The sequence below is a fragment of the Rhinolophus sinicus genome, linkage group LG04, assembly GCF_036562045.2.
Source record: "Rhinolophus sinicus isolate RSC01 linkage group LG04, ASM3656204v1, whole genome shotgun sequence".
NCBI lineage: Eukaryota > Metazoa > Chordata > Mammalia > Chiroptera > Rhinolophidae > Rhinolophus > Rhinolophus sinicus.
The window spans coordinates 87,443,390-87,468,923 of NC_133754.1; the positions used below are offsets into that span (position 1 = coordinate 87,443,390).

Here is a 25,534-nt window from a genome sequence, read left to right on the forward strand (position 1 = left end):
TATTATATTATACCCGGTCTTATTTTACTATAAGACCAAAAGACAAATTAGAGCTGACAGTCCAGCTAGGTCCTATTTTTGGGGAAACATGGTAGCTAATGTCCCTTGATCTTGAGATGTTTCTTGAGGTGTTCCAAACATGAAGTTTTAATTTACCTTCTGTGATACAGAAGTGGCATGCATTTTTCTTAAAATTTTTCAGGGTAGTAGAGATTGCAGCCTGCCACTCTGCCCACACTTCTGCTGCCAAGACCCAGGGGGGCCACGTGTACATGTGGGGCCAATGCCGGGGCCAGTCGGTGGTCCTGCCTCACCTCACCCACTTCTCCTGCACAGATGACGTGTTTGCCTGCTTCGCCACTCCCGCTGTCTCGTGGCGCCTCCTGTCTGTAGGTGAGAAACCTCAGGGCTACTTCCACCCAGGAAGAATGGTCCTCTCAACTGACCTGTTTTTCTACATAAATGCTGGTTGTGGGCTCTTTTATGTTCCAGAATGTTTTATTCTCCATTAGCTTTAGTATCTTTCCCCAATTAGATTTGCAAAATAAAATTTATTAACACATTATGAAACATTACATGGATTTATTATTTTCTCCCTCTAAGTGCTTTCATTTTAATTGAGGTGAAAGTCGCATACATAAAATTAACCATTTTAAAGTGTACAATTCAAATATGGGTACTAGACCAGTCAGGGGGATCACTTCTTAAATTATATAAATGTGTAACCACTATGCTGTACACCTGACATTAATATAATATGGAATGTCAGCTGTAATTGAAAAATAAAAAACTGGAGGAAAAGGTGAAGGGAATAAGAGGTTCAAATTTCGAGGTTTAAAACTTATAAGTCATGGGGATGTAATGTACAGCATAGGGAATATAGTCAATAATATTGTGATCGTGTGGTACAGTATCAGATGGTTGCTGGACTTATCATAGTGATCACTTCTTTAAGTATATAAATGTTGAATAACTATGGTGTACACCTGAAACGAATATAATATTGTATGTTGGCTATATTTTAATAAAAATATTTTTTTAAAAAGTGAAGAACTTGGAGTTTTTAAGGTGATATGTTAACTCCACTTTCTTTTTCTTTCAATCAATCTCAAATACTCTTAGAAGAGCATCCAAACAGGAATTCAGGGTGATCTTTGATTACATAATCTGCCCTTTTTGGACTATTGTCTTCTTTAAGAGTTCATTACTGATTGAAAGTTTTAAGATGTCTTAAAGCTGAGTAGCCATTAACAGAGATTTTAATCTCTTTCTCTTTTATTTCTTGTTCATTGCTGCCTTTTGCCAATGTTTTTCTGCTAAGTTATTCTTTTGTTTATATGAAAAGGGAGTAAATGGGTCATGATGCTCCATGTTTGAACATTAATGTATCTCTTGACAACCAGGGGTTTGGCTTGCTCAGCAATTGATATTGAAAGCTAGTCTTGTAATACGTGTCATGCTGCGGTGTATCAGACCGCTGGAGCTGTCGCATCGTCAGGTGACCAGCTTTATGGTCTTGCAGGCAAGGGTATGTTCAGAAAGAGTTAAGCTGCTGCTCAACTTAAAGTGAAAGAAATTGAACATTTCCAGGTTCTTTATAATACAGTAATGTTTTTATAGTGAATGTAGTGATTGGAAAAACTTTAGTTCACAGAAGGGGACTCTTTGGCCATAATCACACATGTTTCATGCACACCCAAAGCACTCTGTCCACATCTTCAGATTCCCACATACTACTTAACCTTGACCTGTTTATAAAAAGCTCCCCCAGGATTTCGCTTTTTAAAATCCTAGCCCTATAAAGGAATCTTTTTCAAAACAAATGCCCTGACATTTTTTTAATGTTAAGTTTGCAAAAACTATGGTCATTGAATATATCTCCTAGAGGACTCCTTTCCCTTCCACCCACTAAAAGCCAAAAGTGTTTTTTTTTCTCTCAGTTTATGTCTCAGCTGGATGTTAGGAAGAAAGTCAGATGGTGAATTCACACCTCAGAAGACTTTCTTCTCTGATAGGAGGAAAGGATTATTTCAACCCTCCCGACTAGATAGAGGTTGAGGCAACGATAAGCTGTTTTTTGGATGGGTAGGGTAGCAAGCTAGACTGCTGGACTCGTTTCCATCAAAGTTATTTCCTTTCTTTTATTCACCAGAGATCCAGGTTACAGGGTCAGGGAAAGTCTAATTTTGAGAGATCGTCGACCATTCCTCCATAGCCAAGAGAGCTCTGCATTGTGTGGGTGTTGGGGGGCTGTAGGTTAAGGTAATGGCTCCGGCAAGTGATGTGTCTCTCCTTGGGAGATTCTGACAATAAAGCTCATGGATAAGTTCATTTGTTAGATTTCAGCCTAGGTTTTAGCAGTTGTCCCTCCTCTGAGAATTCCCCCGGTAACACCAGGCTACTGAGAGACACAGTTCTTTAAGCCACCGTTCTTGTCTGTGGGCCGTCCCCACCTGTCTCTGTCCATAGTACCTTCATTCAGTGCCGATGAGGGTCTCTGGAATTCTTTCATTTCCCCAGTAGCCTCTACTTGATTTCCTTTGTCCATGCATATAACGCACAAGACAGTGTTGTATGAATTTGTACAATTGCCTTTACTTTTCTTCATAATAACACAATTCTACTTACATATCCCTGTAATCATAACAGCAATTCTTCTTATCAGGCAATATGGTTACGTTTTTGTAAAATTATTCTCTTTGAGTATATGTTGTTACTAAGTAAATTTGCTCTGTTTTTAGCTAGTGTGTAAGGATTATTGTTTGTACATTAATTTTAGGGTTAAGAGGGATGTTTAGATTCCTGATACCGAGGAAAAAGGATTTCTTTGCGTAAGAATAGGACTGCTTAGCATTACCACTTAAGTGGTGAGTTTGTTTCTTGGGACTCCTTGAGTAAAATACGCTAACCTCTTGAAACTGCCCCAAAGCAGAGCAAAAGGTATTCTTAGTGTTTCAGTCAGGAAAGTTGATAAGTTCATACATAACCCTACAAGAGAACCACTCAAGTTTTGAAAAGTAGTGATAGAATCATGGACTACCTATAATTTTTCCTTTTTTAAAAAAAAGACACATTGCTAATGTCTCACTTAGTCTGTAAGACTGGTATTTGGCCTTTCCCAATATGTATTTTTTTGTGGTTTACAGATTCATGATAAATTATTTTAACTGTGAAATTGGTCAAGTAAGACATGAATTCTTTTGGAAAAAAACTCAATTATCCATCATGCTAATGATTATAATATCTTTTTTCCCCCCAAATCTCGAGTATGTTTCCTGAGCTTCCTGCATTAATAATGTGTTAATTGCCTTCAGAGCATGAAGACTTTTTAACAGTTGCAGAGTCACTGAAGAAAGAATTTGACAGTCCAGAAACTGCTGACCTAAAGTTTCGAATTGATGGGAAATATATCCATGTCCATAAAGCTGTTTTGAAAATCAGGTATTTTTGCATGAGCTTGGAGACATCAATAACCTTACTTTATTTTTGCAATGTCTGTTTCTTTCTTATTCCATAAAATGGGGACTGAAAAGAAATAGCCTTGGCAGTAGAGAGAAGTGGCACAATGTCATATCTTTGCAGATAGTATTAATCCACTCATTATTGAAGAGTTTTGCATGCACGTGCACCTGTGCCTTTTCAAAAAAGCATAATGTAGCAGTATAAGTATTTGTCTATATTGTTTGTAAATGAAAGATCTTGCAAATATTTATTTCTATCAAAAAACATAGTCAAAAAATACAAAAAGTTATCAGGGATAAGTGTATGTATACCCCCTTTTACTTAAAGATTCATTTTCCTCAAGCAGAAAACTCTCATAGTCAGACATGATGGACTTCTGGCCTGACGGACATCTAATTCCCAATTTAAAAAATGTTCTTTAGCTATATATCAGGAATTCTTTGTGTAAGTGTGAGGGAACTTTGTATTTCTTAATAACTCTTTCGTCTGTTGCTCACTGAGGCTGCCATTACAGAGAAAGAGGCACATAAAATCAGACCATTGAGAATTAAACTGGCTGTATACAAGTCTTTTTGGAAATTCAGTTAAAAAGCTATTTACAAAATAACATATTTAAGGGAACTAAAAAGCCATGTCATTCATTACTTAAGGGAATAAGTATCTTCACCAAAATATTAATTGAAAGATGAACTGGAGGTGTTTCTGTCTGATCCTGTGGACAACCAATCTGTTCCTTCCACGTATAGTTTTCTGACCCATTTTATATATTATTCCTTGCTTAGACAACCATTTCTTTTTACTTCTCAGATGAAGTAATTTCTTAGATAAGTGGAGCCATTCTTTCAGTATTCTGAATGGATTTTGAAAATGTTTTGTGTATATACTATATCTCATTTTAAAAGGATTTGAAAAGATGATTTTTTTAAACTATAAAGTATGTTATACTTCAAGAAAATCTAATACTCAGAAATCACTTCCTCGTACAGGTGGATTTGTACATGTTAATACAATACAAAAAGACCTGGTTAGGTTTTCTTGAAATATGTGACTATCCTAGTGAATGTGTGTTATAAGTAAATTGGTAACAGGCTTGGGAGGAGAGGAAAGGGAGCAGAAACAAAATAGGAATGACGGCCATGTTGAAGATGAGTCAGAAAAGAAGGAAAATTGTCAAGTAAGGTAATGGAACAGTGAATGATCAGCTTAACCACAATCCAGTAGACATTTAAAACAGGTTTAAGGATGCTGATCACATGAAGCAAAAAACAAATGAATCATTTAAATGATGTTAATTTATAGTGATAAGTTTGAAACCTCATTTCTGAATTTCCTTCAATTTCATTGTTTAAAATGCATTCCTGTACAACATCTTTTAAAAAAACAAGTGATCAAAAAATCTTGATCTGAATGGGGCCTGTCAACTGGAACCAGGAGTACTATAGATGTGCTAAGTACTCCAAGGCTCTATATCCAATTCTTAATATTTCATAGGAGGTACTCATCAAAAATGCAAGAGCGTGTACACAAAAGGCAAATATCAAAATCCTTGCACGTGGAATGTTTTTAGGGTGCCAGCTAAAGATTCATGATCCTGGTGTGTGCGGGCCCAAATATAGTAGGTAAGGATACCTGTGACATTTGTTTATCTGATTCCATCTGCTGAATTAAGGTAACTTTTGCTGTCCTGTTTTAGGTGTGAGCACTTTCGATCCATGTTCCAGTCTTACTGGAATGAGGACATGAAAGAAGTGATAGAAATAGACCAGTTTTCTTACCCAGTGTATCGTGCCTTCCTCCAGTACCTCTACACAGACACAGTTGACCTGCCACCTGAAGATGCTATAGGTACCTCAGCCACACTGGGCCTGGCCATGCACTGGTCAGAAGTGTATCTCCTCAGCCTTTTGCAGCATTGAATTATAAAGTGTCAGGTTTATTGGCTTTTATATGGTTTTTAAAAAGTGTTTGAAGAAAATATGTTTAAAAATAGTATTATATAGTTATCGTGGTTAATAATTATGCACACAGTTTGTTTATGACTGTGGGCTTATTTTAATTTTTTTAGTACTGAAGTATGATTTGATGATGGATTTAACCTATCATTTTGGAAACAAAATGAGGGGACCAATTTCATTTTTTCCATTCCTTTGTACCATAGAAGAAATAGTATCAAATGAGTATAGGAGAAGTATGTTTAGGAGGTGGGGGTGGTAGGGAGTAACAAAGAGAACTTATTTAATAAAACTCAGAGTATTATTCACTAGGAAACTTCTGCATAACTCTACACAACTCTATGCACCAAAATTAAAAAAATATATAGAAATTAGGGAAATTATCGCAAACTTTATTAAACCTTCCACACTTTTTACTTTTAGGTCTTTTGGATTTGGCGACATCTTACTGTGAAAACAGACTGAAAAAACTTTGTCAGCATATTATCAAGCGAGGAATCACTGTAGAGAATGCCTTTTCATTATTCTCTGCTGCGGTCAGATATGATGCGGAGGTAACATAAAACCACAAACAAAAATGTGCTCCTTTCCTTCCTTTTTCTTGCATGAGACAAGGACCATGATGAGTAACATCTCCTTCTATTTACGGATTCAATGAACAGACTGATCCCTTAAATACGAAATCTGGCCCTGCTTCTTTATTCTCTGTTCATAGTTTCAAAGATGGTTGTTCCTCTGCTTTCATTATAAACTAAGATAAGAAACTAATTGAGGTCCCAGCAGCTGTACTGCAAGTAGGAATATGAAGTGCACACCTATTGGACTAATAAACAGCATATTTTAGTTCACGTATTTGTCAAGGTCAGCATATATATTTTTTCAAGACCCACTTTGCTGTTTCCCCGACTCTACCTTGTCATAAGCCAAGGGTTCCATATGATTTATATCTGTGTATGCTCCAAAATCCTATCATTGTCTAATTATAACACAGTTATTCATGTGTGAAGAACTTCCTCTGAACTCCTTTTTGTTTGTTTGTTTGTTTGTTTTTGCACTGAATTGAATTCTTAATCTGGGATTCATGGTTCTCGAGAGAGTTTGTGAATGAAGGGCTTTTGGGAGTCTGAAAATTTGTGTTTACATGCATTTTCTTGAAGATAAGAACCAAAGCATCATCGGATTGTAAGCTCCTCATGAGCAGGAACTGTATTTTATTCATCTGTGTACCCTATAGTGCCTGGCACTTAGTAGGCTCTGGATGATAAATATTTGTTGAACCACCTGAAGGAGGCTTTAAGGATAATTAGTGAACTAAAGGATAGTATGGTTGATTTTCCAAACTCATAGGGAATAGAAGATACAGAGCAATAGCTTTGTAGTTCAAGATGTCTAGGTAAATGGCACAATTAGTCTATTCTTGTAAGTATATTTTAATCTTTTATTTTTCGATTACAGTTGACATAGAATATTATATTAGGTTCAGGTGTACAGCATAGTGATTAGACAGTTATATAACTTACGAGTGATCACCCTGATAAATCTAGTACCCATCTGACACCATGCATAGTTAAGTTATTATAATATTATTGACTATATTCCCTATGGTATACTTTACATCCCTATGACTGTTTTGTAACTACCAATTTGTACTTCTTAATCCCTTTTCCCCTTTCCCCCATCCCCTTATTCCCCTTCCCTCTGGCAACCATCAAAATAGTCTCTGTATCTATGAGTTTGTTTTTGTTTTGTATGTTCCATCATTTTGAGTTTTCGATTCTACATATAAGGGAAATGATATGTTATTTGTCTTTCTCCATCTTATTTCACTTAGCATAATACCTTCTAGGTCCAACCGTGTTGCAGATGGCAAGATTTCATTCTTTTTTAATGGCTGAGTACTATTCCATATGTACCACCTACTCTTTAGTCTATTCAGCCATCAACGGACACCCAGGCTGCCTCCACATCGTTGGCCACTATAAACAATGCTGCAATGAACATATGAATGTACACATCCCCTTGAAGTAGTGTTTTGGGTTTCTTTGTGTAAATACCCAGAAGTGGGGTTACTGGGTCCTTCTTTGTCTCTTGTTATAGCCTTTGTTTTAAAGTCTGTTTTGGCTGGTATAAGTACTGCTATCCCAGCTTTTTTTTTTCCCCCCATTTTCATGAAATATCTTTTTCCATTTCTTTACTATCAGTCTGTGTGTGTCTTTCGCACTGAAGTGAGTCTCTTGTAGGAAGCATATGTAAAGGTCTTGTTTTCTTATCCATTCAGCTACCCTATTTTTTTATTTAATCCATTTATGTTGAAAGTAATTGTTGATGGATATGTAGTTATTGCCATTTTATTATTCATATTTTTTGTTTTTTCTTCTTAAAGAAATCCCTTTAAAGTTTCTTGTAATACTGGTTTGGTGGTGATGAACCTCTTTAGCTTTTTCTTGTCTGGGAAGCACTTTATCTGCCCTTCAATTCTAAATGATAGCTTTTCTGGGTAGTGTGATCATGGTTGTAGGTCCTTGCTTTTCATCACTTTGAATCTTTAGTGCCAATCCCTTCTGGCCTGAAGTTGACAGTCTTATGGGAGCTCCCTTGTAAGTAACAGATTTTCTCTTACTGCTTTTAAGATTCTCTCTTTGTCTTTAACCTTTGGCAGTTTAATTATGATGTGCCTTGGTGTGGTAACCTTTGGCAGTTTAATTATGATGTGCCTGTTTGGGTTCATCTTGTTTGGGACTCTCTGTGCTTTCTGGGCTTGTATGTCTATTTCCTTCACCAGGTTAGGGAAGTTTCCCATCATTATTTCTTCAAACAGGTTTTCTTTTTTTTTTTAAAGATTTTATTGGGGAACAGTGTATACTTCCAGAACCTTTTTCCAAGTCAAGTTGTTGTCCTTTCAATCTTAGTTGTGTCCTTTAAATCCTGATTGCCGTTCAGCTTCAAGTTGTTGTCCTTTCAGTCTTAGTTGTGGAGGGCGCAGCTCAGCTCCAGGTTCATTTGCTGTTGCTAGTTGCAGGGGGCACAACCCACCATCCCTTGCGAGAGTCGAACCAGCAACCTTATAGTTGAGAGCCCGTGCTCCAACCAACTGAGCCATCCAGGAGCTCAGCCGCAGCTCAACTCAAGGTGCCGTGTTCAATCTTAGTTGCAGGGGCAGAGCCCACCATCCCTTGCGGGACTCGAGGAATTGAACTGGCAACCTTTTGGTTGAGAGCCCACTGGGCCATGTGGGAATCGAACTGGCAGCCTTCGGAGTTAGGAGCACGGAGTTCCAACTGCCTGAGCCACCGGGCTGGCCCCTTCAAATAGGTTTTCAATTTCTTGCTCTGTCTCTTCTCCTTCTGGTACCCCTGTGATGCAAGTTGGTGTGCTTGATGTTGTCACAGAGGCCCCTAAATCATCCTCATTTTTTAAAATTCTTTTTTTTTTTTTTTTTTTCTGTTCTGATTGGGTGTTTTCTGCTTTCTTGTTTTCCAAATTGCTGATTCGATCCTCTGCTTCATCAGGTCTGCTGTTGATTCCTTCTAATGTATTCTTCATGTCAGTTATTGTTTTCTTGGTTCTTTTTTGTTTTCTATCTCCATTTTTATGTTTCCTGTCTTTTTGTTGAAGTTCTCACTGAGATAATTGAGCTTCCTTACAACTGGTATATTGAACTCTGCATCTGATAGATTGCTTGTCTCTATTTTGTTTAGTTCTTTTTCTGAAGCTTTGTTCTTTTATTTGGGACAGTTTACTTGTCTCCCCATTTTGGCTGCCTCCCTGTTTTTGTTTCTATGTATTAGGTAAAGCTGTCCTGTGTCCCAGTCTTAGTAGAGTGGCCTTATGTAGTAGGTGTTCTATGGGGCCCAGGGACACGGTCTCCCTGGTCACCTGAGCAGGGTGCTCCAGATGTGTTTTCTATGTGGGTTGTGTTTGCCCTCCTGTTGTAGTTGAACCTTGCTTGCTGTTTGCATGTCAGTGGGAGGGGTTGACCCTCATGCTGATTGGGTGTGAGGACTGGCCATGATTACAGTGAAGGAGCTGTTGTGTAGGAGCTGACTGTATGGAACAGGATTCACTTTAGGCTCTGGTGCCTGTCCAGTCTGCCCTTTGTGTGTGTCATTTGTGGAGGTGATTGGTTGGTGCTCTGGTGTGGTCTGAACCTGGCTACCAGGTGTGTTGGTTCCGGAGCCTCTTGAGAGGGGCTCTGGTGCAGGCCAAAGTTATCCACTGCCTGTACCTTGCCTGGGTCTACTTGGTATGAGCTACAAAATGATCTGCAGATGTTTGCCACTTGTGCTGGGCTTGATGGTACCTGGGAGAGGCAAGGCTGTGAACCAAGGTCGGCCCCCACTAGTGCCGGGCTTGTGGCTACTTAATAAGGGGTACGAGGCATGCTGAGGCTAGATGATGCTTGTTTAGGGTTTGTGAACCCATGACAGATTTAGGAAAATCTGTAGCATTAGCTAAGATAGGCTGTTTGTATGGAAAAGCTACTGGAAGTGGCCTGGGTGCGCCTGCAAGGTGGCTGGGGAGCGGTCTCAGGGAATCACCAAGGCAGATGCATGGTGTTAGCCAGGTTGACGGAGACTCAGATATGGTGGCCACCTGCATCTGCAAACTGGGATGGGGGGAGGTCTCAACAAAGGAACAATGGCTTCTGCCAATACTTCTCTGTGGGAGAAAGCTGCCCCTCCAGCCCTTGTCCTTCAGCCAGACAATTCGGTTCCTCCCCATATGTCCCTGTTGCCTTTTGAGCTGTTTCCCCAGTGCTGGAGCTCAAAGCGAGTGAATCTGTTCGCAAGTAAGTCTGTGCGCAGGCCCTTTAACACAAATGCCTGGGACTGCATCTGCCCTTTGTCTCACTCAGCTACAATATTGGCTGGTTTTCACAGTCAGAAGTTATGGGGACTTTTCTCCCTGGCACTGGAACCCTGGGCTGGGGAGCCTGATGTGGGGTTGGGAACCTTTGCTCTGCTGGGGGATACCTTCACAGCTGAGATATCCCTTCTGATTTTTAATAACAGATGTGGAACCAGCCCTTTCCGTGTCTCTTTCCCTCCTACCAGTTTCGCTGTGGCTTCTGTATGTCTATAGTTGTAGGGCTTTGGTTCAGCTGGACTACAGGTGATTCTCCATGATGGTCGTTCTGTAGTTTACTTGTACTTTTGATGTGGTCATGAGAGGCGGCAAACACAGAGTTTACCTACTGCACCATCTCAACAGGAACTTGTAAGTATTTTGTCATCATATGATAAGGCAAAATACCTGGTATTAGGAAATTTACCTAGTGCCTGCAACGATCTGTAGGTGTGACCTTGGAGATATGGTGGAGGACAGATGTCACCTTTGTCACACTTAGGGGTTGAAGTGGACCATCATGTCTTGTATTTTCAAAATGTATCCTATTTTTATCTGAGATTATAGTATGATAAATATTTGATAAGGTAAAATATAGCTGACTTTTCTGCAGCCCTTTCAACAGATGGCATAATGAACAAAGGATATTATTTCCAATAGAAAATGGAAGTATAGTGTTTTTTTCTAACCTTTCTTTGACACCATGACATTCTTTATTAGAAATGCTATTCTAATTTCCACCCAATGATATAATTTTAAATTGGCAGTGCCTTTTCTCTCCATTTGGTGATCAATTTTAGAATCTCTTCTGTGACTTTCCATACTCCTCCTCACTGCTAGTGAGTTCCATATTCTTGGGATGAGATCTTGGTAACTAAAATCACCTGGGCAGAGGCAAATATCTCAGTTCTAGTTGCTTGAAATTTCTTCCTCACTTCCAGCTAAAATCTACCCTAGAGAGTTTACAGAATAAGTCTTATGCCTGTCAATTATTTCCTTTTACTAGTTTTCATAAGAAGTATAAACACATTAAAAACTGTCCCTTATTTGACACCACAAATTCATGTAGAATCTGTGACAGTGTGGTTGTGTAGTTGGTATTCAAAAATACATGTCAAGTTAAATGAATGAATGTATTTGAAACACCTAACCATGAATGTGTGCTTATTAAAAAAAGTGAAAAAAAAAAAACCCCAAAAATAAACCCCACCTACAAATACTACTCATTTAATATAGGAAAAGTAGAAAATAGAGGACAAAAATAAAACGAATCACTTCTTTCTAGGCTGTATTTTTTTTGGTTCTGATAGGAGTTATATAAATGACTAATGTACTTTTACATTTTATTTATTTAATGCTATCGAATATAGTAAGTCTTTAAAATACAAAAAAAAAACCCCACTTACTATATCTATTAGTTGATTGGGAGCTGCTACTAAGCCAGATTGGAAATTAACTGCAAAAACTGTTATTTTCAGGAGCTCAACTTGGGGATACTAGATGACTTTTCCTTCATTCTATGAGTTGAAATGCTAGGAAGATGGAGACTACCTGCTTCTCACGTTTCTTCCCTTTTCTATAAAAGTTATTGTGCTTCCTCCATACCCCCTTTTGACAAGATAATTTTGAAGCAAATTACATACATAAAAGCAACAAAAATATCCCGACTTGGTAGTTATGAAGATTGTTTTGAAAGTAAGCTGACTGTTGTGGAGCCCTTGCATTATGAATGCATTGTCAGACTTTCTACAAGTTTTAATAAAGTAAAGAAGGACTTGGAGAAGGAGAACTTAAATATTCCTCTAGCACAAATGCGAACAAATATTGACATCAAGGGAGAAAATGTGAGTAAAACAGTGTCTCAAGCTAGTTCTGTGTCACATTATAAAAAATTTGAAATGCTTCTATTTATATTGTTTTTTTTTTGCAGGAAATTTTTGTTTTCTGTGTATATTTGAACATTAGGAGAAACAGTTGAGACATATTATTTGTTTCAGCAGATTAGAAACCTTTTCAGAAAATTCTACTTGCTGAGCAATTTATGTCTTAGAATTTTGCTTTTGGTGAGAAGCAGTAAATAGGAGCCCAGAAATCTAATTCCAAAATTGGTTTCGTATGTGAGTATTGGACAACTTTGTGCTAAAACCAGAGCATTTGGTTTTCTTTGTTCTGAGGGCCAAATTAAAATTTTTCTATGATCAGTAGTAGACTGTAAAATATTTTTTTGGGTAATGAAAGAATGCACCTTTATTTTTTTTCATATGCTAAGGCATTTAAATACATTGTAAAAGACAAAAACAACCCACTTTCATCTGGAATCTTTTGTATTTGGTATACTGTACAGTGAATTCTAGAGTTATGGTTTTGGGGTTTTTTTTTTGCAATTACTTTAATAACAAGTTTGGGCAGATTAGGTGTGGTTCACCAACTCTTGCCGTCTGGATTGTGTCTCAGGCATGGGTTGTGACACAAAGGCAGCCTGTCTTACCATAACCAAGTGGCCTTCCACAAGAAGGCCTTAACTACTTTAGATTTGGGATTTCAGGACTGGATAACTCCATTAAAACGCATTCACATTTTTAAAGTGTTGATATTAAGACCACCAATTCTGTGTTTTGTTTGTTACTAAAGAAAATCTGTGGAAAGGAAAAACAACTTACTTTCAGAGTACGTATAATGATTGGAATAATTAATTTAAATGTTTAAAAATTTAACAGGAAATTATAAATTATTTCAGAATAACAATTTTTAATTTGGTCTTCTTTGCTAATTACAAAAAATCTAATATTTTATCCCATTTGCTTCAGAACCCCTTTATAATAATTTCACCACAAAATATCATAAACATGGACTTTAATTTCTAAAATGCCAGGAATAACGTATTAGATCCCTTGATTTTACACCCTCTCCCACTTCCCTATTCCATGGGCCTTGAGAAGACTCTTTCATTCTATTATGAATTTTATTCATCTACTGCTGAAGTGATCTCATCCTTGGAAATATTTAAAGCCCAGCAGTCCTGTTATAGTTGACATATCAGTTAGGTAAGAGTTCCATTTTCTTTTCTAGGTAGTAATTGACAATCTGATCATTTGCAGAATGAGATGAATAGATCATGTAGGTTCTTATAGTATTTAAGAATTATCAGAAGTGTTTGTATAATTCACACATCAAAGGCAACTTCGTTCAGGGCATTGGTTGCTCAGTGAATCTGCCACACTCTGCCACTCTCTGATTGATTGATGCAAATCAAATGATCTTGCAGATTCCACTTTCTCTGTCTCTAAGTGCATTCAATGCTTCTTTTTCCGTAGCTCTGCCTTAACCAAGGTTCAATTAGTTATTTAAACAATGGAGATTTAGATTATTTACAGTATTCTATAGTTAGACTTTTAATGCCTGAAATTGTTAAACATTTGTTGAATACTGAGAAATCTCACCAATTCAAACTAATTGGAGGGGAAGGAAAGGCAAATTGATAGAACTATTTTCATAGATATATAAACCGATTTGTAATTAGAAGCACTGTTTGTATACTTATGCTATATTAAAAAGTTCTTAAAGTTTATACTCGAGGTAATCTATACGATTAGTAAACTGAATAAACTCATTTTTCGTATATACAGCAAAGATATTGAATTCCATATTAGTAGACATAGAAGTGATAAGGTTTTACAATACCAGAATTTAGCACACTCTTCTTTCCCTTTGAATTTGAAATTATATAATTAAAACTTAATATTTAAAATACTTATCTGACATAGTACATGGTTTGAAGAACTTTCTATGCTCGTGACTAGCTAGTTATTCCTAAGTTATGTGTAGATAAACTAGTTTTCTATTTTTGATAAATAAGACTAAAATACAACTTTTATCTCCCTGTGGAATATAATTTAGTACCTAGAGGTATTTACTAACCATTGGGTTATATTACCAAGAGTAATGCTTTTTCTTTAATAATAATGTGAGAGGCACTGTTTTATATAGTTGAACATTTTAGTTTATTATAATACACAGAACATTCAGCTGTACATGCAGCCCACTGGGAATCTCTTATTAAAAATATGGGACCAGAGATTGTGATAACATTTTAAATGCATTTAAATAACAATTTAAATGCATTTAAATGGCAGCAGCTTGCTGATACACATTAGATGAGGGTTATCTCCTACTGACTTATGACTGGAGAGGAGCATCTTGCAGCTGGGGACAGATGGACCCTAAGATAAAGGAAGTCTTTGTTTTCAGGGGTCTGCACTGAGAGAGCAGAAAAGGGGTGTGTCCATATGTTTGTGTGGGCTCTTCTCCCTGTCTGCCTAAAGTTCTTATTTCTTGGTAGCTGGAAACATAATCCCAAGACTGTACATTGTAAATATTGTTGACTTCCTGGTTTGATAGAACGCTAAGTACCTTCACTAGATCCAGCCAAGTTACAAAAATCAAGCTATTTGTGATAAGAGTTTTTTGTGGGATTTGCTTTGTGTGCATTCCAGGTACCTAATTGATTTAATAAATGTATGTCCAACATTTAAAGGAACAAACAACATTACAGTAGAGTTTTGCTGGGGATGACAAGATTTATTAGCTAGGCAGAGATCTATTTTTAAATTGTTCTGGCTTACTACTTGTATGTGTTACTTTCCTTCCGAATGCTGATAGTTTGTGATTTCCAGTTGTCTGACTGAAAAATCCAATCTCTGAATATTCTTCTCTGAATTGACTAAGAAATTAGTGTAATGGAAGTTGTATATTATTCTTTGTGGCTCTAAAAATTAAGGCATTTTTATTTAGTAGATCATGAACGTGAATTTAAGGTCCTTAGAATTTTTTTTAAGGTGTAGGTTGACTACACCTCTTCATCACTTTTGTATTGTTTAGTCTTCTCTTCCCTAAACTAAATAACGCATGTCTTAATCTTTTCTCTGACTTCTTGAATGTGATGAAACATATTATGTAGACTAAATAAAGTAGCTTTCAGCTTTTTAAAAGTGTCTTTGAGTATGATTAGACTATGTGATAACCGTGAGGAGACTTCTCCTCATAGACCGTGTATGCATGTGGGTACGTTTTGAAGAGTCAAACGTGGTAGGGGAACCCTCTTACTGTGTTGTGAGTAAATAGTATGTGTTTTTCTGACACCTACCTGTGGGCGGCTGTTTGCCTCATTTGAAGTTTCTGGCCTCAGCTATCTGGGGGAGGGTGAGAGATTTGGGGTGAGGGGTTTGGAGAGAAGCAATTCAATTAAAGTTAATAAAAAAAGGCTTCTTCTTGTTTTTATTTTTGTTGTGTGTGTCCAGGATTTAGAAGAATTCTGCTTTAAGTTTTGCATCAATCATTTGACAGAAGTTACACAGACTGCAGCATTTTGGCAAATGGATGGCCCTCTGCTAAAGGAATTCATTGCTAAAGCCAGTAAATGTGGAGCCTTTAAGAACTGAAGCCAAGCTGCTGGGTTTTGTGTGACTACTCTGGGGCAGTGGTCATGGTGTGTCCTTTGTGCGCTACAGGTGATGTAATTCTGCAGGTAAAAAAACCATCAGGTTGTTTTTTCCACATGTGAGACACAGTTCTCTGCGTAGGAATATGCGAATGATGTATGGCTTTTCCTGAACCTATTTTAAACAATGTATTTTTTAAGAGTGACTGTAGGTTTGGCTGGAACATTGTAAAAGGGGTAACGTTTGGCTGGGTTTTGTTTTTTGGAGGGGGCATGTTTTGTTTTGTTTTTTTGATTGGAGGAATTTCTGAACTTGGAAAGGGGAAGTTTGTGGCAACTCTCCTGGCTCACATATCAACAACACTTTTGACACTAGGAGTTGGGATAGTTTGTGAATTGTGAGGTAGACATAGCGGCCCCACCGTGAATTAAAGATACTGACTTGCTGACTTTGGGACTTGTTGAAGTGCTGCATTGGTTGCTAGTTCAACTGCCTTACTGTGAAGGAATAGTTGAGATTGTTTGAGGCTTTTGTTTGTGTGTTTGCACTATTAATGGACTTTTTTTAAACTTCATGGTGTATGAAAATAATATTCAGTTTAATATGAGTTAATCTATTGAAATGATAATTATGTAAAGATAAATTTCTAGGTTAGCCAAAATTTTTCTTAAGACTTAAACACGCAAAAAGTACTAATTTAGAACTGTCCAGCAAAAGTTGATAATGAAAGAAACTTTGTTTGGACAAAGGTGAATATTTTAGAAATTAGAATCTCCACTATTATCTCATGGTATTTTATTAAGATAAAATTCGAAAACTCAAGTTTAAATTGCCCCCTCCACCTTTTCCCCTATAAATGCTAATCATAAGAGGAAAATAATGACATATCTAGTATATTCTTGCCTTCCTGAATTATGGCTGCTAAACCATCAGATCTGCTACATCTGACTCAAAATAGTTCTTAAAACCAACTCTTTTACAGGACTTCATTTTATCTCTTATCTAAGCCAAATCCATCACCAATTTGCTTATTTGAAGCTTCACCAGCTTTCATTTTTGATTTTCCTCTCCTTTTAACTGTGGTAGGTCTAATATTTAGCACAATTGAACTTCGAAAAAGGATCAAAATTATGGTTTTCTTGGTTGTTTTGGGGGGGTTCTGGTTATAAAGTGTGATTTGGAAGGTAAGAGTGGTCAGCTCTGAGTTTTATCATGTGTTTCCGTTGAGCACGCTTTAAAAACAAAGTTTTGTTCTGCTCTCCAGCCCAGGGACTCATTTCCATTTGTGGGAGTTCTCTTAGTGAACTCTGTTTCCTGCTTGGAAGTTCCTCCCATCTAAACCTGGAGCCTAAATACATTTTCAGAGCCAAATTAACAAGAGGGTGAAGAGTTTTGGCAGCTACTATTTTTAGCAATGTTTTAAGTGTGTGTGGAAGGCCCATAGACAGTGATTCATTGATAGGTAGAATACATACAACCTAGAAGTCCCAGCCCCCTTTTCTTCACCATGTTACAAATGATTGAAGCCCAGTAGATTATTAGGTTAAGAATTAGTTCTGCAACATGATAGAATTTTTCTTACTAAGTTGATAAGTGCACATTCATTTGATTATTAGTTATGATGGGTAGTGTTTGTAACAATCACTGTTCTGTAGGCTTACGATCTGGATAAAACAAGAACTTCAGTATGTTTACTATTGCTCTTACTTGAAAAAAAAACTTACAAAATAAAGCACAAATTAAAATAGTAGGTCCTAATATAGGTGAAGAACCACTTCTCATATTACTGAGTAATTTGTATGAGTATGTATGTAGTGAAGAGAACAGGAATAAATCCTTCAAAAAGTACTTGAGTATCTTTTTTTTAATACACTTATTTTTCTACTTGTTTTGTTGTTAATCATAGAGGAGATGAAAACTATTATTTGAATTGCTTTTTTCATCTGAGGTAATAATGAAAGCCAAAGTATTCATACTTCTTAAAATAGCCCTAAATGTACTCTTGAACGTCTTACTGGAACACTGTTCGATACTCTAGTATATAGGGTGTATTTATGTAATGTTTAGAATGGTATGTTAATAAATAATCTGTTAAAACAGGCACATAGTTGTTTTTTACCCCCTCAAAAATCAGTAATATGCAGCTTTAAAAAGGAAGGAAATTGTGACAAATGGTATAACTTGGTTGAACCTTGAAGACATTATGCTAAGTGAAATAAGCCAGTTCCACATGGACAGAGACTGTGTGATTCCACTATATGAGTTGTCTAGAGACAGAAAGTACAGTGGTGGTTGCCAGGGACTGCAAGATGAGAAGAGTTCTGTGGACGGACGGTGGTCATGGGAGCAAAACAGTGTGAATGTACTTAATGCTGCAAAACCGTGCACTTAAACATGGTTAACATGGTAAATTTTGTTGTATTTAGCAACAATTTTTAAAAAATCAGTACTGAATCTTAGCAGGTATCAGGTTAAAAATAGGTACCACCATGGACTGTTACACACACACACACACACACACACACACACACACACACTCACACACAGCATAGACATCCTTTGATTTTATTCCTGCTGAAAGAGTACAATTGAACTGCCACAGCAGAAAAATGTATCTGGATCCTTTGGGGCCGCCCATAAATGAAAGAAAAGACACAGTCCCTGTCCTCAAGGAATGTAAAAGTTATTAGAAGAAGAGAGAGGTTCAGGAATTAACAGCACAATAACATATTTATAAACAGCTTTTCATGACAGCGAGAGAAAACCTGAGTTAACATGAGACACGTATCTGAAGATGTTTGTGCACTTGGGGGAGAACAGTGTCTTTTAGCTCATTTCCAGAACAGCAGCTGAGTGGCACAAGCAGTGACGCACAGGTGGGAGCTAATGAGCCTTGCGGAGCGTCCAGAAGCTAGTTTGTTTGATTGGAATGAACAAAATCCAGGGCCCAATAGGAGGAAATGCTGGCAAGGGGAGGGTGTGTGTGAGAACCTTTATTGCTCTTGGAGCCAGTCATCATGCCTGGTGCTGCACACACACTTTGTTTAGTGCCCACGTTTTGTACCAGAAGGTGGGCAGAATTAGGCTCGGGTAGTTTACATAATTTTTCAGTAGTAAGCGATCAAGTATATTCGCCTACTTCATGACTGCCCTGCCAGACCCAAGCGGCATTGTGCCAGATTACCTCCTATGAGTGACAGGTTAAATTTGAAAGTAAAGTGGGGGACAGAAGTTTCCTTTCAAATAAAGATCATGTCATTAAAACTGTTAACTTAGATAAGCTTTGCTACGGGATGTAATATCAGGAAAGGAAGCTGAGTTATCATCTAGACCAGGGGAAATCTTTATTCAGCAGGTCGTCCTCCAGGTGATTCTAATGAGCAAACAAAATTGAAAAAAACTGATTAATATTTTGTCCCTCAGGTAAGAATGACCTGGGCTAGGGTTGCTGTTACAACAAGAAGGGACATATTCTTTTTCATCTTGTTGACCAACAAAAGATAACTCCAGAAAATCCACCAAAAGACGTTTATTTGGGAAAAGAAAAAAGGGAAAAAGCCACAGAGTGTGTATATGCACACTTGCTGGCCCAGTATCCCAACCGGCCACCCATGTGGAAAAAGTCCGGAGGCCAACATCCCTTCCCCAGAAGTTACCAAAGTTCAACAGGAAATCAAGACTAGAGAGTTAACAAGGGGCCCAGCTCCACCCATAGTCCTTCCAGCTCAATAGTTAAGCATCTTAAATGCTTAATCTACATATTCTTCCTTCAATTCTTTTATCAATCCACATATTCTTTCTTCATCAGATAGTTTTTGAGTACTTACACATGCCAGACTCCATGCTGGGGACTCAGATCAAACTCATGAAATGTAGCATTAGTGCAAATCAGGGTACTATGGTAAAAAGTTAGAAATATGTATGTGAGGTTTTCAGGGGTCCTAGTGGTGGGGCATAAAAATCTGAATTTTTATTGTTAGGTTGAGAAAAGTCTTTTTTTTTTTTTTTTCATTCTTATATATTCCCACTGATGTTCTTATTTGGGGAGTCCAGTTTTAAATTTTAATGTTTATTTTGAAGATGATGTATGCCCATGTGGTGGCTGTGGCTGAGAAGAAATTTGAAAATCAGACTTTGTGACAAGCAGACAGGTAAATTTAGTCCAAGTAAAAGCAGAATATTCATATTTATTATATCTAAGAGGCATTATGGGCTGGAACTGGTCTCAAAATATGATAGTTTATGCATTTATTCAACAAACATTTATTGAACATGCTAGGTGCTGGGAATGTGATTATATCTAAGTGAGCAAACAAAGAATAGTGAGTTCCTATCCTCATGGAGCTTATATTCTTATGATGTGATGTAGGATGTGGTGGGTTACACTGGGAAGTGATATGAATGAAGGACTAAGTGGGAGAACTGGTATCAGCAGCAGTCAGCACAACAGGATATGCAAAGGCCCTGGGGCTAGGAGCACCTGGTGTGTTACTGAAAGTCAAGTAGTCACTGGAGTGGAACAGGGGTGGGAGGCAATGCACCAGCAGGAAGCCACCGAACGAGTTTTAGTATAGAGAGTGGGAGAGATGGGAGGCATGATCCAATTTACTCAAGTAGAACCTGAGAAACATTTTATCAGCGGAGAGGTAGAAGTGAGATAATAAGAGGGAGGCAGTAAACACCCTGTTAGGTATGAACAGGTAAGAGCTGGTGAGGACTGAAGTTTGCCCACGAGAGACATGAGAGACTGTCTTAAAGATTTGGGACTTTCACAGGCCGCTCTCCAGTTTTCAGCCTGCTCACAAGTATGCCGGATTCCTGGCTTATGAAATGGTAATTCTTAAGAAGATAGAGAACATACTGAAGTAGAACATGAACTAAGGTCTCTATTTTCTTGAACAGAGCACAAGGTTTGTTTTAAGTCCCGAAGTAGCTCAATCTCTTCCTTCAGCTGCAGCCGCTTTTCTTCAAATTGATGAATTTTATTCTCTAACGCTATGATAAGGAGAAATAAAATGATTTCAGTTATTCAGTAGTTTTATAAATAATGTACTATTTCTAGCCTCTTTCATTTGCTCGTGCCTGGTATCCAGAACTGTGCCCCAAATAAGAAGAATCTAGGGTCTTGTGAGGAGGCACTGATTTTTTTTCTGCTTCTGCTTCCTCTTCTAATTCAGGATAGAATTTCTAGTATTTATCGCACATAAGCTGGTCAGTAAATCTTTAAAATTTTGTACACATTTATTACAGAAAAAGTCCCTTTTGTGTATCTTTGAAAACTCAAAAGCAGCGACTGTATAACTGTCCATTTGTTGACAGATGATGGGAGAGCATGTGGTTAGGATTGAAAGGATACGGGCAACTCTTTCACAAAAATGCATGCAATTTGTAATGTTACATAGAAGCTTTTGATTTTATTTAGAAGTAAGGCTTATTGTGGAAACTTAGGAAGAAGCTACTTTAGTTAGGCTTTATAAATAACTATTAGTGGCAGTGTCATTTTTAAAAAAAACTCAAAATTGAAGAATATTAAGACATACACCATCTTTCTTTAGAATACCTATGTATACCTGTAGTTAACTTTCTGGAACATTAGAAAGGCTAAATTAAGCAAGAGAGCCTTTATCAGTAGGGCTGTCAAAAGTTAAGCCTTTTAAACTACTGTGTTTCCCCGATAATAAGCCCTAACCAGAAAATAAGCCCTACCATGATTTTTCAGGGTGCTTATAATATAAAACAAGCCCTACCATATTTCCCGAAAATAAGACCGAGTCTTACATTAGTTTTTGCTCCAAAAGACGCATTAGGGCTTATGTTCAGGGCATGTCATCCTGAAAAATCCTGCTAGGGCTTATTTTCCAGTTAGGTCTTATTTTCGGGGAAACACGGTAGTTTCTCACGAGATTCCAAACAGTGTCACCTCCTGGTGCCCCTAATACTACTCTGTAATCTGTATGCTCCCACCCACCCCTGTAGTGACATGTGACATGTTCCAAACGTAATTTTTATATGAAAGAAAAATAAATACAGATGAAAATCCTCTACAAAATAAAGCTTTTAGAAAAACAGATTTTAAAGCCTGCTTTAAAAAAACAAAACAAAACATGGATATTCCCCTTAGCAGTATGCAGACACTCTCAAGAGACTGTTAAAAGATACTATTTTTGGTAGATTTAACAAAATATTCTTTCTGCTGATTATAAATGTAATACAAAATTCAAATAGAAATGTGTAATTTGAAAACAAACTTCAGAAAATCTTGTGTATATTGAGACAGGGTTATGGACTAGTATTTTCTCCACAGGGACAACCTATTGTCCTGACACCATCTTCTGGACAGACAGACACATCCCTGGAAAAGGAGTGTGTAGGGCGCACATCCCGCTCAGCTGTGCGGGGCAGCCCTGCCTGACAAGTCAGATCAGACTCACAAGTGGAAATTTAGCCTGTTTTGAAGGCGTCTTAAACAATGGTGAAAGGACCGCCTCAATAAATAGTTGATATTTTATAGAAAGGTTAAGTCTCTGCCCTCCCTCCCCCCAAGTTTTCTTCTTTTTGAAAAATTTCTTGGCTATTGTTGCTCATTTGTTTACTGGTGAACTTTAGAGTCAATCAGTTACAATCCCAACCCCACCCCCCAGATCTAAAGGAGAATTTTGAAAGAATTGATTTGTGTACATCACAGCAAGTGAGAGGGAGACACGGCAGCACAGCTTGTTGGAGCCTGGCTGCCTGAGAGCAGAGGCCGAAGGAAGCCTCAGCTGTTCCTGCCGAGTCCCAAACACAGTGTCCAGATACTCCCATTTTGCAATCAATTTTTTGTTGTTTCTACACAAAGTATTACGTGTATGTTAGAAACTGGAAAGTACAATGCAGCACTAAAAACAAAGGAAATCACTATAATCCAACCATCTGCAGAAAAGTACTGTTTCCATTTGGGTTCGGTGTTTTTGTGTACATATGTGTCTCTGTGTATTTCACACATTTTGTCTTCTGTGTGTGAGGGGTGATATTTTGTAGTGAGCTTTTTTATTTAATAAAACAATGAACGTTCTCCTGAAATATGATTTTTATCACCTGAGTAGTATATTATTTCTGTGTCTATGATAAATACCAACTTTGCTGCTTGGTTATAACTCTTATACCTGCTTGAAAATGTACAAATGTGTCTTCAAACAATCTACAGTCAAAAAGTGAAGTCCCAATTTCTTCATAGTCTGGAGGGAGAAAAACATTTTCAGTTTTAATTTAAATAATTACATAGGCAGAAACACCTCCCAAAATAACCCAAAATAAGGAAAAATAGAGCAGTCGTCTTCTGTAGAACTTGAGTGTTAGACTGCAGCCGCAGCAGCCTGACCTGGGAACCTGTTCAAAATGCAAATTCTTGGCACCTCTAGTGAATGAGACCCTCCAGGGGCGAGGCCCAGCTATCTGTGATTTAACAAGCCCTCCAGATGATTCTGAGGGGCCTGCTCAAGTTTGAGAAGTGCTTGGTCTAGACAAAAGAATAAATAAAAGAATGCAATGAAAGAGCTTTTAGAAATGTTTGCTCTGAATTTCATTTTTTGATCTTGACCTATAGAAAATAATCCCCTTCAAATAAGCATCTATTTTATATTTTGTCTGAAGTATAAACTGTCAAGCTTTTCCTTGTAAAATAGCTATATTTATAATCCAGGTTTTAAGCTCATAGACTAGGTTATAAGAAGGCTAAATGCTTATGTACCTGCACATATGAATGGAACGTCAGCTTGCCAAAGAGCTCCTAATGAAAGGTCACATTTAACTAAGCAAACATCAATCAGAACATTAAAATTACTTTAAACTTGAACAATACAAACAAACACGTGGCTTATTAAGGGAATAGAATTTGAGTCAAATCAAAACTGTAATATAACGCCATTCTGAAATCTTAGCAACAAGCGTGCTGAGCTGTGGGGCTGGGTGGGGGTGGAGCATGGAGAGGGATGGATGCGACTGAATTAGGTTCTGACCATCGTGCTGGTCACCCTCAGTTATGCACCTCTGCAAAATACATGAAAACCTTCAGGGCCTCAGGGTACTTTTTATGAAATTAACTAATTTTATAAAAGACGAGAGATCTGGAACAATGGATTTTTATTAAAGACTGAGATAAAGAAAGAAAAGAAAGAAATATCACAGAAAGAAAATGTGTACTGTTTTTTGGTTTTGTTTTACATGTAGGTCTGTGAGAAGTCTCTATGTAGAAATTTTGCTGTTTTAGTACCTGATTCTGAAGCAGTCTCATCCATGAGTCTTTCCTGAATCAAATGGAGTTTGTCTAGTATTTCTTGAAATAAATCATTAAGAAGTCCCGCTTCCTTACATTTCTTAAGAAAAGCAACTTTCAAAACTGCATCTAAAAAGAAGAAAAACATTTTAGAAGGATATGCTCTTAGGGCAGCTATCATGAAGCACTTTATGGTCACTTCTTCAGACCGTGGATGAGCATAATTAGTTAAGATAATACATACAGCACCTTTAATTTTTCTATTTCTTGTAATTTCATTATACCTCACTTTTTCTAGCTGAAACAATGAATGAAATGTTACAAAAAGTGAAAAACTTCTCTGCTTAGATTATACAAATCAAGAGAATTCTCTAAAATTTAGCTTCAAATCATTGAGATGAGAGCCTCCGTTACTTTTTTCTGTCAGGTAGGTACTGCGTGTTATGAAATGTCCACCCAGGAAGCAACAGTCACTGGCTTCAGCTACACAGTGTGAGCTCAGGCAACCCTGGCTTCTGTATCAAGCAGTGTGTCCACTCTTAATACTGAAGAGCTTGAACCATCCCAACCTAAGTTATTTTCATCTGCTGTAGTTATGACAGAGTAGTTATGATAAAAATAATTTATAATTAGTTATTACAAAGCTGGAAGAACGAAGTGGGATACCGACGTTGAAATACATGAATCATCATTTTTGTACGTACTATAGGTCATATTTGTTACAGACAAAACTTATAGCAAACCTGTGTGTCTGCCATCCTTTTCCTTCATTTGTTTTATGGGTGTATATAATGTCATTCGTTCACGGTGCTAGAAGGAGAGAAAAATCAAGATTACACCGATTTTACTGTTACCATTTAATATTGCAAAAAATGGAAACCAATCTTTTGTGGTGTATAATTCAGTGATGTGCCTATGGTGAAAATAATGTGCCATATTCATCTGTAAATGTAAACATGAAATATATTTTTGTTTTGTGTAACAAAACATCAGGAGGTGTGCCAAGCACCTCTTGTATAAAACAGTAAAAGGTGAGGATCGCTGGCTCATACTCATTTAGCGTGTATGAGCTGATGGGCAAAAAGCTGTTTCAAATCCTTAAAGTGTTTTCGTACGCTTTACACATAGCAGTGATCCAGAAAATTATAAGAGTTACAAATTAAGTCAAGTATGGATCACGCAGCTGGGAAATACTTGGCTAGGTGAGCATGCTCAACTGCACCTCTGCCCATTTTAAGACCACAAGCTCCCTGTGGGCTCAGATTCCTCCCACTAATTTGGTACCAGGGGATGTGTGTTAGGAGCTGTGGGAATGTCACCTCCTGAATTATGTGCTTGGATACCCAAGACACATCTAACCTCTCTTTAATATCCATTTTGCTGTGGTTCTACCATCATTACACCTGAAATTCAGAATGGTTAAAATGAGGACTTTGTATGAATAAACTTAAAGCTATGATAAAATTAAGACAAAATACCTGTACTTGAAAAGCTGTTGAGGTACCTTTCTTCCTTCTCCTTTTTCTTGTCACTTGTGCAACATGAACTGAAAATATAAATCATGTAGAAACTAGAATGCATAA

At 37.4% G+C, this 25,534-nt stretch overlaps 2 protein-coding genes across 10 annotated transcripts in view; one reads left to right on the plus strand and one right to left on the minus strand.

Annotated features, from left to right (window-relative positions):
• Positions 1-17,797, plus strand: part of RCBTB1 (RCC1 and BTB domain containing protein 1) — a 49,586-nt gene extending 31,789 nt beyond the window's left edge. For 6 of the 9 annotated variants that reach the window (XM_074329932.1, XM_019748026.2, XM_019748027.2 and 3 more), the window contains 5 exons: positions 203-393; positions 3,315-3,441; positions 5,156-5,307; positions 5,838-5,968; positions 15,557-17,797. In XM_074329932.1, coding sequence (XP_074186033.1) covers positions 203-393; positions 3,315-3,441; positions 5,156-5,307; positions 5,838-5,968; positions 15,557-15,697 — 742 coding nt within the window. In that variant the 3' untranslated portion in view covers positions 15,698-17,797. Of the gene's footprint in view, positions 1-202; positions 394-3,314; positions 3,442-5,155; positions 5,308-5,837; positions 5,969-11,737; positions 12,104-15,556 lie in introns of all 9 variants that reach the window. The other 3 variants (XR_012495580.1, XR_002138790.2, XM_074329934.1) reach the window with 3 other exon arrangements.
• A 1,414-nt stretch (positions 17,798-19,211) lies between these two features.
• The window catches only part of SETDB2 (SET domain bifurcated histone lysine methyltransferase 2), a 75,260-nt gene continuing 68,937 nt past the window's right edge, over positions 19,212-25,534 (minus strand). Inside the window, exons 17-21 of the mRNA XM_074329930.1 lie at positions 25,430-25,497; positions 24,695-24,761; positions 23,949-24,080; positions 22,843-22,914; positions 19,212-20,692 (exon numbers count right to left, since the gene is read on the minus strand). Of these exons, the coding sequence (XP_074186031.1) occupies positions 20,538-20,692; positions 22,843-22,914; positions 23,949-24,080; positions 24,695-24,761; positions 25,430-25,497 (494 nt within the window). The 3' untranslated portion in view covers positions 19,212-20,537. The remainder of the gene's footprint in view (positions 20,693-22,842; positions 22,915-23,948; positions 24,081-24,694; positions 24,762-25,429; positions 25,498-25,534) is intronic.